This window comes from Acanthopagrus latus, chromosome 4, assembly GCF_904848185.1.
Source record: "Acanthopagrus latus isolate v.2019 chromosome 4, fAcaLat1.1, whole genome shotgun sequence".
Taxonomy (NCBI): domain Eukaryota; kingdom Metazoa; phylum Chordata; class Actinopteri; order Spariformes; family Sparidae; genus Acanthopagrus; species Acanthopagrus latus.
Window position 1 is genome coordinate 6,026,259 of NC_051042.1, and position 12,452 is coordinate 6,038,710.

The window sequence follows — 12,452 nt, forward strand, 5'->3', positions numbered from 1 at the left end:
TTACCACCAATCTTTGCAGTTGATTAATCATGACGTCAGATTAAAAAATTCTCAAAAGTTCTCATTTTCAAGATTTACTGCTTTATTGTTTCAAGTCATTACATATCCAATATATCTTTGGATTTTGGAATGTTAGTCAAGAAAACGAGCAATTAAAAGAAGAAAAAAAATGGCTGTTTTAAAGGTACACACATTAACTGTTTACATAGTGGATAGCTGTTTGCTTCCATATATTTTAAAGCCCGACTGAAACTGGACTTTTGGGGCTGACACGGTCTAATAATATAATGGAGGTAGGATATTTTACAGTTTAACTATAAACTCACTGTCCTAAATGACATCAGAGCAGTGAGACAGTAAACCTCTCTGGGAATTTTATAATTATAAACAACCCCAAGTGTCAACATCTGCCAATAATATCAGCTGATATTGGCCATCATATCAGCCTGGCATATATTTATCTGTATATCTTCTGATACTTGAGGCTCAATGATTCACTTATTTGTCAGAACACTAAACAATTACAAGTTACGGGTTGCAGCACACGTGGTCCAATGTTGATGCCCTGTGTCATGTGAATGTCTCTGTCCCTTCACATTCGTCCATATTCATATTGTCCAGCAGGGTTTTAGCAAAATCTTTTTGATATGCCAGAGTTTTTGTTTAACATCCAGGGAGATGTCATGTTACGGTATCTTTAAATACCTGTGATGGTCTGAAGTCTGTTAAATAGGCTTTACACTCTTATTATAGTGAAGTTGTGGTGGAAATACTGCAAACATTTAAGATAGAAAGTCTTAAATATCCCTGATATCTTTTGCACGATATTGCATGAATATATATAAAATATGACTGTGTAGTTTCTTCTTCTTCTCTGCTTTTTGTTCATTTGTTAAATGGCTGCCTTGGCACCGTGTCCAGCTTTGATTCTGCCTGCTTCAGTTCCGCCATCTGGTTAAACTCAGAAACACACGAGCAGTCAGATTTCAGGCTGTTTGCACAGTTCAACCTGGTTTACCATAAACTTTGAGGCCACAGTACGAGTGACTGATCAAAATCAAACCAATGATGTGAAAACTACTTTAAACGTAGGGTTTGGAGATCATTCTAATAATCATGTGTTGTTTTTCATCCTTTTGACAGTTGTTAAAGAGGATGTTTTTGTCTCTTCTGTTCTCAGTGTACTCCTGTGCTCTTCTCAGAGATATCCTTCTACAAGGCCGGCTCTACATTTCCAGAAACTGGCTGTGTTTCTATGCCAACCTCTTTGGCAAGGACATCAAGGTACGACTGACTGACTGACTGACAGACAGTTCAATAAACTCCAGCTGACTGATAGACTTGAACCAAGTGACTCCCAGTCACAGTCTGACAGGCTGATTAGACAACTTGACAAATTACTAGTCTGAGAGTCGGTCAGGATAATGAGCTGGAGTTCTGTCTTAATTCTCCCACATAGAAAATGCTGCTGTCTTTATGTCTGCACTGTTACATTACGTACCAAGAACAGGTAGACGTAGTGACCCTTTAACCTTAACCAGTTATGTGATTTTCTCTCTGATGTTGTGCATTGTACCATTTCCTTCATTTCCTTGAAACCGAGCCTCTCCTGACATCTCAGTGACAATAAGCTTCTTATTCAGACTGCATTCCTCACATTCTGACTGAAACAAGACACGTTTCATGTCCACTGCTGGTTTACTGAGGGCCTTTTCCTACCTAATTCACTCAAATTACACTGTTTGTTTTATCTTATCTGCCATTTTATCATCATGTTGCTCCTCACATCTAAGGGTCTGATTTATAAAAGTGTTTTTGTGGTTGTCCATCCTCCTCAGGTGGCTATCCCTGTCGTCTCTGTTAGGCTGGTGAAGAAGCACAAAACAGCAGGACTTGTGCCCAATGGCTTGGCTATCACCACAGACACTGGCCAGAAGGTAAACACTTCCATCACAGTCACTGCAAATTAAAATACTTGCGCTGATTAGCACGGCGTGGCTGTGTGTGTGTTCCAGGGGAGGTGTGATGGAAAAAACAACAGCGTGCTATAGATAGACGCAGAGCGGAGTCCCAGCCTGGTAGCAACACAGAGTGAAGGGTTTTTCCACCGTTACAGCAACGTTCAGAAGGGCCTCTTAGCTTTCTGTCACATCACACTCAGCCCCTTATCAGGAGTGTTGGCCCTAACAGCAAAAAGATAGTCTACAAATACAAACATTAGATTTCGTAACTTGTAGTGTTTTTTTTGGATAATTAAGTTGTTTAGGAAAGGAATGAAAGGAGGAAATTAAATAATTTGGATGCAGGATTGGTCATCTGTGGGCACAAATTACTAAACTGAGTGACTTGAATGAGTATATTAAAGGAGTACATGTTTAAAGTCTTGTCTTGGGGGGCTCCACGATGTAACTTAGCCTCAGACTGACATCAATGGAGGCAGTTAATCAGATTATACAATACTTCCACTGGAGCCTCGAAAGGCTTTACACTACATTTTTCACATATGCAGTAGACCTCTGCAAGACATGCAAACACACTTTAACGTGTAACATTTGCGAGTTGCTCTTTGAGTGCACAAAATTAGTAATTAACGATGGCAATTTACCAAAAAGGCTCTGTCAGGATGCTAACATGCTACTGTTTAGCAGGATATTTTAATCAGGTTGACCACCTCATTAGCAGCTGATGATGATGGGAATGTCATAAGTATTGGGCAAACTAAAGTTCTGACTTGATGATGGTGATAGATAAATACTCACCAAAGTTAATATAGTGACTCACTGACCCTGAATATCTTGAGCAAAGTCACGTCTATGTAGTTTTCACGATGTCTCACTTAAAACAAGAGATGTCAACCTGCTGATGATACTAGAGGAAACGTCAAGGGATCACTGAAGTCATTAGGACTCATCCTCTTGGGACCTCGAGTATCTGTACAGAATTTCATGGCAATCCATTCTTTTAAGTCTGGACTACGGAGGTGAACCAACAGACCAACACTCAGCTAATCTACAGTTCAGGAGTGTTGATTAACTCAAACACTGGACTGGTATCCAGCTATCTCAGGTAGCATGTTAGCATTTTATTCCAAATCTTTAATGACTTCTTAGTCGTTGCTTAACACAAGGATAGAGATTACAGAGTATTCTGCGTGTTTAAGTAGCAGCGCTCATACATCAGCTTTGCACAGACAGTTACAGCGCGCATACACACACATATACACACACACACATACACACACACACACACACACACAGGAGAGCTGGCTGTTCAGCGCTATGGCAGCTGTCACAAGGTTTAGAAATATCACATGTTTTTCAGTGATCCTCTGACGTTCATACACTCCACTCTCCACTCATATACGTACACACACACACACACACACACACACACACACACACACACACACACACACACACCACAGTATATTTGTATTGCAGGGGAGAAGTAATTTATTAATAAAGCAAAGAGTGACTGGGCTGATGTTTTATCAGACTGATGAGATAGAAAAAGTTCTGCACACTGGCACCACTGACTGTTTCCATGGTGTGAGGAGTCTGTCTTCACCCTCACACACTTCCCCTCTCTTTCTCGATTTGAGGTTACATGTTAACTCAGCTGCTCGGAGCTCAACCCAGCACTATAAAATAGTCGTTTACATTCTATTTGTGCAAAATACTTTCCCAGAGGCAGACACCCCTCAACTTATACATCCGCATCATTGTGTAGCACACTTTACATAACCACGTAAACACACATGATTGAGGTTGGATCTTCTGTTTATGAGGTAAAGTGTTCACAGCTCGCGTCTGTAACAACACAGTTCAGGTTCTGTTTGTAATTTTTCAGCTCATTTACCAACCAGACTGTCAGCAGAGACTCAGCAGGACTGTTTATGAAGCGACAGGGACAGAGAGCACAGGAACAGTGTTTCACATGCAAGTCGATTCAGAAAGTACTTTAAATCAGTGATCTTTATCCAGGTCACAGAGATATTTGGATAAGCCGTCACTGACCTGTTATTACAGGTTTTCATGAATAAAATGTGATTAGAAAAATATCCTCTTGTGCCCCAGATTAAAGCTCTGAATCCCTCAAGTGTTCACCCAGATGATTTCTAGCAAATGTGTACTCCTCCCTAGTAATGTTAATATATTAGTATCTACTTTGTAGGCTGTTAATGCAAATTTCCATTTGCCTGAATGCACTGATTGTAGAGCAGAGCAGGGAACTGACCAAGGTTTAGATACGTGTTGAGGAAATGTGCATTTACGGTGTAAAAAAGATTCTTGCTCTTCTTGCTTTACGTCTTTCTTCAGTCTCCTCCACAGGGCTCGTCAAAGTTTCATAACTCTTGTCTGATATAATTTTGGTGATAAATGAAAATCTGAGTACAGAGTGAAACTTCTTTAATGACTATATGAATCACTCAATGATATCCTCAGTGCACAAAACAACACCGCAACACAGAATCAACAGGTTGTTTACATCAGTGTTTCTCTGATTTATTTCCTCAGTATGTATTTGTGTCTCTGCTATCAAGAGACAGCGTGTACGACGTCCTCCGCAGGATCTGCACACACCTACAGGTTAGAGCACTCACTCACACACACACACACACACACACACACACACACACACACACACACAGTATACACTGTTCATGTACTGTGGGGTATACATGTCATGTCCTCTCACTCTGCAGGTCAATGGGAAGAGTCTGAGCCTGAAGCAGTTCATGGAGGAGCCGACCTTGTCGTTGGTCAGTGTCTCTTTCATTAACAGTCATAATGTCATAAAATTGTAAAAATGGGTAGAGCTTTAAAATGACATCAGGGTTTCCAAGTGTTTCATGTCGGCCTGAGGGCCTCTGACGAGTCTCGCTTCGATCTACAGCTGACCTGCAGGCTGACTTACCTTCTCACACGGACAGGATCAATAGATCATTCTGTTGCAGCTGCAGCCCCGCACTGAATTATCCACCCAGTCAGAGAGATGCTATCAAAGAGCTCTGTGAAGTCACCTTGTGTGTACGTGCACTACAGGTGACTCTGAGACAACACAGCTTTTGTATTGAGGAATGATTAAGTTCTATTAACGTGCACGACCTTGATCGACTCTAATCTTGACTGAAGTATTCAAAGAGAGAAGAAGTGTGTGTTCATGTTGCCAGCAGAGTTCATAGAAGGTTTCATGGGGATCTGCTAATCTCTTAGCGAGGAAGTGATGAAACAGCTCTTTATATTTACACTTTGTTATCATATCAGGACACAAAAGGAGAAATATTCCAAGTATCCAGAATATTTTATTACCTTCAGAAATTCGGTAGATATGCATGCAGAGGTTAAAATGAAGGCACAAGCACCATTTTCTAGTAATTCACCCAAAAATAAAAATGGCAATCGAAAGTCAGTTCAAGTTTCACATTTCAGATAACATTTCTGGAGCTTTACAGCAAAACAGAGTTGCAGCATTCTGCTAAATAACTGAAATAACATATAATAATAACAATATGTTATTTACAAAGTGCTGAAGCAGGTGCCCGAGCTCAACTACACGTTGTGGGCTGTGAACATTATATTTTCAAATCAGTTTTGGAACTTGGGGCTTGGATTATACTGGGTGAACTGTATGGAGCCATTTTAGGCTTATTTTCAGTTATTTTTATGTCTCCATCAACTTCATTTGTTTAGAAGAATGATGCAACTTTTTATTCGCTGTGAAGATCCAGAAATGTTTTGTGGAATAGGAAGCATTGCCTGACTTTCCATTGACTGAACTTATCCTTTAACAGACAGTTTATTAATAACTTGATTAACAAGAACAACTTTTGGGTTGCTAGGTTGTTAAAAATCCCAATGATGTTTTGGATTATTTGACCACTATTTGGCACCCAAAATAGCTGCATTTATACCTATTATGATCATTTATGAATAGAGAGGAATTCTTGATGTTTTACCATTATTCTTTTCCCCTCCTGTAAATGCAGTATATTCTCATATTTTCTATAGACAAATGAATCAATCTGAGAAGATGGAGTCACTTCTTGGTTGACCTGCTAAAATGTATGTAATGTAAAGTCTAACTAAAGGTTTATAATCAGGGATTTCAAGATGATTTTATGACCAACAACCTCAATAAAAAAAACAAGTTTTTCAGACTCTTCAGTTTTTGATCACCATCTTTCTTCTGTGTCACAGGACGAGTTCCCAGTGACAGACGAGTTCCCGGTGGTGGATGAATTCCCATCAGTGTTAAAGTGGAGGAGGAAACCCTCTGTGGTGTCGGTGTCCTCCTCCCTCCCCGACCTCCTGGGGAACTCTACCGGCAGCCTGAGCCCTGCGGACGCGCCCTTCAAATCAGAGCAGCTGCTGGAAGGTGATAAAACTCTCGATGCAGTGTCATCACATGGATACGAAGTCCAAGGCTTTACTCAAGGCCACGCACTTCCTGTTTCTTGTTAGAACTCTAGGCTCGGAGGTTGCCCGTAGTTTTCTGTAAGTTGTGCCACATTTAAGAATTTGTTATGAGAATTATCACCCTCACTGTTTTCTGCCGATAATGAGGTAAATCAATCTGCACCTCACACATAGCTTTTGCTTATTGTGACAGTTTACTGAAATCTGTGGCATTGTGATAGTTGAAAACAAATCTGCTCCCTCCTCATTTGTAAGAAAGTCCCTGTGGGCATTTTTTATTTTGCACATTTCAGCATAAAGTAGCATCTCAATACAAATGAAGACAATTACCAAAAAATAATGATGAATAATACAACTAGATGCTTGTTTACAGGAAAAGCTATCCTTGAAGTTAGAATCTTCCTGGTTCTGTTTTGTCTTTACAAAGTAATTCCACTTTTTTTAAGCATAAATGCATCTCCAGAAGTACAAAGATAAGGCTCCAAACATACCATCTGAAAACAAGACACATTTTGAGATGACAAAACCAGACATGCAAAATGCTAACAAATACAGAAATGATTGAGTAATGTATTGGTTAAGCACTCTATATGCAACAACCAGAAGAAGTTCCTTTTAACACAATTCAACTCTAAAATAAAATATTGTTTTCCCTGTCTGACTGGTCGAGGTGAACTGAGGACAGGATCGGTGTGAATGTGTGTCGTCAGATCTTATTTAAACAGTGGGACATGGAGACGAAGTTCAGTTGTCGGGATGTTTTCAATTTCATTTCGAGCATCTCTGAGGGAAAGAGGAAATGAAAGACAGAGATTAATTGCTTTTGAGCGGCAGCATCTCTCTTACGCAACGACAAATAAAGCTCCAAATGGAGATTAAATCGTGTGGGGGCTTGTATTAAAAAGCTTTAGTGGATGCAGATTAAGTCCAGATTATCACAAACAATGTCTGCTGTCAGAGTTGTCTGAGGACAGTTAACAGCTTTACATCATTTCTCTCTCTGGATGCTCGCCCACATTAATGTCCTCCTCCATTACATTCTGGTTATTTAATCAGTTTTTGTGTCCATTCGTCATCGAAGCTCACGTGTTAAGTGGAATGCAGGGAGGTAATGTAAATAAAAGATGTACACCTATAAAATATATATATATATATACACACGTATATGGGCCGATTTGTTGTCAGTTGTCATATTCAGCATTTTTATAGTTGGTATACATAAAATATGGTCAGAACAAAAGTTTGTGTTATCAGATAGCTGATAGAATGAGTTCATTTAAAAATGTGCTAGTACTTAGTAGCAGAAAATTGAAATACTCAAGTACAAACACCTGAAAGTTTGACTAAACTAAATGTACTTATAGTCACATTCTACAGCTGCTGATAACAATATAATATCCAAATACTGCAGAGCCCCAAAGTTTATGAAAATATACTGAAGTTAGATACAAAAAGGAAAAATTTAATTATTTTCAATGAAGATAAACAGTTACATATACTGTACATACATACGTGTGTATCATATATTGTATATGTGTGTATACAATTCTTCAAGAATTCCTCCTTTAAAACAAAACTCTTAACTTCTGATTTTGCAGTTACAGAAGACTCAGCTGCGTATCAAATAATTCAGTATGCAAAAATAAACAATGTCCTCTTCATCTCTGATAGTTCAGTGTTCATGTGTAAAATTTAATGCAGACTTTGGCAAATTAATGATATATGAAAGTATAAATGAATGAATGAATGACTGAAGAGATGACTGAAGTGAATGCTGAGATACATTTACAAGCTTCCAGGTGCATTGTTGCGTGAGAGCGCTGAGTGCTGCTGAGCCAAACATGCATTCAGACACAAACAGGTGGGTCAGCAGCTATTAACAGTGAGACATGCAGCACAGTCAGGCCAAGCACTGTTAATGGTTTTATGTTATTCTGTGTGTGTGTGTGTGTGTGTGTGTGTGTGTGTGTGTGTGTGTCACAGAACGGCCTCTGCAAACAGACAGAGGTCTTTTATCAGAGCCAGTGGCGGAGCTGGGCCAGATGGAGTACCAGCTGCTCAAGTTCTTCACCCTGCTGTGAGTATACAGACACCAACAACACCACCTTCACCTCCTCCAACAGCTGACTCACAGCCACACACACACACACACACACACACACACACACACACACACACACACACACACACACACACACACACACACACACACACACACACACACACACACACACACTCCGAGCTTTAACATGGAGATATAAATAGTGGGTGACTCAAGCAGTGAAGCTGAACATGGGGGATCAGAGCTGTTAAAACACTTCTACTTTGTATTCATCCACAGAGAAGCTGCGTCTCATGAGACTTAATTATTAAGACTCATCGCAATGCGTCAAATAATGTGTCTTAGCGAGCATCAACCTTGCTCCACCTGCCCTCTGGTGTAGCAGGGCCACACGGTGACCATGGAGACCGCCCTTTAACCAAGAGGGCAAGAAGCCACTCTGCTGAAATGTCCTTGAGAGAGCAATGAAACTTATCTGCTCCTGAAGGTTCGTCATGATGCTGACGGTGCACTCGGCCTCCTCCAGCCAACGACAAGGAGAAGAGGAAAGACTAAAACCTACACATATCAGTTCAAATTAAAACTTTATATAGATAATTAATATCAAGGTGAAACAGCCAAACACGTTCACATAATAAGAACTCTTTACGATATAAAATGTAACATTTCTACCTTCAAAACTCTATAAAACTTCAAGCCTTTTGTTTATATTCTGTTGAGTTGTCTACTCAGATGGTCCCAGGCTAACTCTGAAGTTCACTAAAGGCAGTGGCGTGTTTCAGTCAGTTGCCGGTCTCTATAACTTCTGGGGGAGGGTCAGAGAACGTGACTAAACATGACCTCATCTGCCATCACGATCATTTTATTGAGAGAGACTTTAGAGTCGGCTGTGAAACAGTAGCTGGGTTTACGTGGAGCCTGATACTACAATACTTATCGATGCTCAATTTGAAGAGCTCAGTCAGAATAAACAGGCCCAAACTCAACAACATTTCTATCGGTTGCAGAATTTAAACCTTTTCATAAACCTATGAAAATAACAATAGTTCCATGTAAGCGACACAGCGTGATTATTTTCTGGCTACATTCTTTCTCAACATGCCGACCATCTTAATATAAATATGTAGAGCTGTGTTTCTCTACTTCTAAGGTGAACCAGTCGACTGTGGAGAGTTTGTTTCTAATACAAATAGATATCTATCTCCAGGACCGGGAGCTGATCCAACATGAGCAAAAGAGTTAAAATATTTGACAAGGATGAGGAATGCATGATGTCACACAGCTGTTCCAGTTTAACTTGTTGTTGCATGTGAAGGTCAGACTCAATTAATCTCATCCCATGTTAAGAATGAAGATGATGAAGAAATATTGTCCGCTTAAACAACAAGAAAACAGAGAGTAGACAACAACTCCCATGATCCCACGCTACTTACGGCTTTTGTTTTGTTTTGTTTTGAGTCAGAGTCAACATATAAACTAAGATATAGATATATGCATTATTTCTTCTTAAGTTATATATATTATCATTGTGTGGTGATAAGTGCAGGTTTGTTTCAAATAATATGCACTTAAACTGTGTTACCAAATGATTAATAATAATAGTCTACACACAAGTTTATTACAAGCTACAGGACAAAAGGCGCAAAGTTTTGAAACAAGACATCATTACTTTAAAAAAACTGAAACATGATTGTTTATTGATATCAACTGTTGCTCGTGTTGTGCCATTGAAGTCAAACGTTGCCTCCTAGTGTTCGTGGAGAGGCATTACAACGGTCCCGCTCCACATCAACAGCTGATTCTAGTATCTCATAATGGTCCTGTTGATAATAACTCATCTGTGCGTCTCCTCCTCTGTCTTCAGTATCATCCTCCTCATCCTGTCGTCATGCTACCTGGCCTTCCGTGTGTGCAGTCTGGAGCAGCAGCTGTCCTTCCTCAGTAACCCAAATCTGCCCCTGAGGGAGAGGTAACACCCACGTCAGCTCCATCAGCTCCATCATCAGAGCAGACACATTCAAATACCAAAGATATCAAACATCTAACTCAAGTTGTGTCTTACAACCTTGATTTAAACAGAAACAATATACAACCACTTGCAAACAAATTGTGTTTGCAGACCAAGTTTTAAGAAGTTGGGAACCATAAATATGTCATACGTTGTTCTACAAATCGTCCACATCGCAGCTAAACAACAAAGACAGCGGGGAACGATACTGTCGGAATTACTTTCAGAGAGACTTGATGAAACATAGAAACATGGACAGCCAATTAGAACTCACAGGGCCAACGACAAGCTTTATTTTGGGAATAATTTCCTACAAAATAATGTTGTAACCCAGTCCTGGATATTTACATGACTTATTGTACACTTCTATAACACAAAAATACACATTGATTGGTGCTGATGTGGTCTCTGAACTTTGTTTTGATGTTCTTGACATTCGTCAGGATAGCTGATGCTACAAAACTGTTGATGAAATGTTTCTTCTTCAGATTTCTTCTTCAGACCTTCTTGTGGTTTCTTGTTTGGATTCTTGTTTCTCTGCACATCGTACAGATTATCAATAGGCATTTTCTCAGCTGCTGAGACAGCAGGAGCACGTTCATTAGTGCAGACGCTCACATCATCACCCTTTTTGTTGTAATGGTTGTTCTCTGCAACTTAGAAGCAAACTTAAGCTACTGATTTATTTAACCGTCATCCATTATATCCTGAGAGATGTCTTATTGACAATCAGCTCCAGACTCCATAAAAGATTTCTGAGTTGTTTAGTTTCCGGAAACTTTATAAGAATGTGAAACTCTGTCTACATTCAACTCAGTTATTTGAACCTTTTTGTAAATTCAGCAGATTTAATGTATTTAGTTATTCCTTTGTATTAAGATGTTGTCTGCGTCTGTCTTGGTATAAACAGGGTCTAATGTTCTCCTGCTGTCTTCTTGTCCAGGTAACCACTGCTCTCCGCTGTGACCCATCAGATCAGCTGCTGTTTACTCTCCTCATGCTTTGAGTTGACAACGCCCTTCTGCACAGATCCAGGACCAGCTTTAAAGCCCGATAAAGATCAACCCCGCACCAGCTACAAAACGTGAAGGAGCAACATCCTATGGACCTTCTCTCCTTGGAATGAGTTCCTGTGTAGTGATCACTTCCAGACTATGCAAACAGACTATTTATATCTGAATTTAAAGTAGGTTTAGCTGTAGATTATGATTGTCTACCCTGGTCTGTCCCTGTCATAGACATTTCACCTCTAACCACAACAGTCTGCAGTGTGAAGCTCTTTACCCGAACATGTTAGTGAGCAGTGGTGAATGAAACTACAGGGGTTGAAGGTTGGAAATGTAAGAGATCATTTCAATACATAATTACTTGAAAAGACTGATGACAAAAATATTTCAGGTGAGTTTTGACTCATTCATTAAAATCTGACATATTTTGAGTTTCTCTGCCAGGCTCTTGCCACAGCCGTCAGTGGGAAGGCTAAAAGCAGCCGCGACAATGCACTTTCTAAAATGTGTCCGCGTTATTTCAAATGTGTGTAACTGAAGAGTTTGGATCTACTTTGCGCTTGATGATTGGTACTCAGTTGTCATATTTGAAGGTATTTATGGAAGGAAGTAATGTTATGATGGCAGACACGTGAGTGAATGAAGTTACCTGTCATTTAAATGTAATGTTTTGAAGCAACAGCACCTCATGTGGGTGTTTATATATAATGTGAATGAGATCTTTAGAAGACATTTAGTTTTCAGTTGTACTAATCTGTTGTGTGAAGGAATACCCAGGGTATTTTCTTTTCAACATTTCAAATGAGGTCACCAAAGACTTAAGAATGACATGTTGATGCTCAGAGTACTTGTGTGATCATATCTATCTGAAGATATTCTACTGATTTGCCGAGGACGAGTGAAATGTGAAATCCCCATGAATTAAATTGGCAATGAGATGCAGAACAAAAAAAAAA

General features: G+C 39.6%; 1 protein-coding gene across 5 annotated transcripts in view; it reads left to right on the plus strand.

Annotated features, from left to right (window-relative positions):
- The window catches only part of gramd2aa (GRAM domain containing 2Aa), a 34,092-nt gene extending 21,640 nt beyond the window's left edge, over window positions 1-12,452 (plus strand). For 4 of the 5 annotated variants that reach the window (XM_037096440.1, XM_037096444.1, XM_037096443.1 and 1 more), the window contains 8 exons: window positions 1,181-1,284; window positions 1,839-1,937; window positions 4,518-4,589; window positions 4,706-4,762; window positions 6,201-6,378; window positions 8,403-8,496; window positions 10,346-10,450; window positions 11,433-12,452. In XM_037096440.1, the coding sequence (XP_036952335.1) occupies window positions 1,181-1,284; window positions 1,839-1,937; window positions 4,518-4,589; window positions 4,706-4,762; window positions 6,201-6,378; window positions 8,403-8,496; window positions 10,346-10,450; window positions 11,433-11,436 (713 nt within the window). In that variant the 3' untranslated portion in view covers window positions 11,437-12,452. Of the gene's footprint in view, window positions 1-1,180; window positions 1,285-1,838; window positions 1,938-4,517; window positions 4,590-4,705; window positions 4,763-6,200; window positions 6,379-8,402; window positions 8,497-10,345; window positions 10,455-11,432 lie in introns of those variants that run through there. The other variant, XM_037096441.1, reaches the window with a different exon arrangement.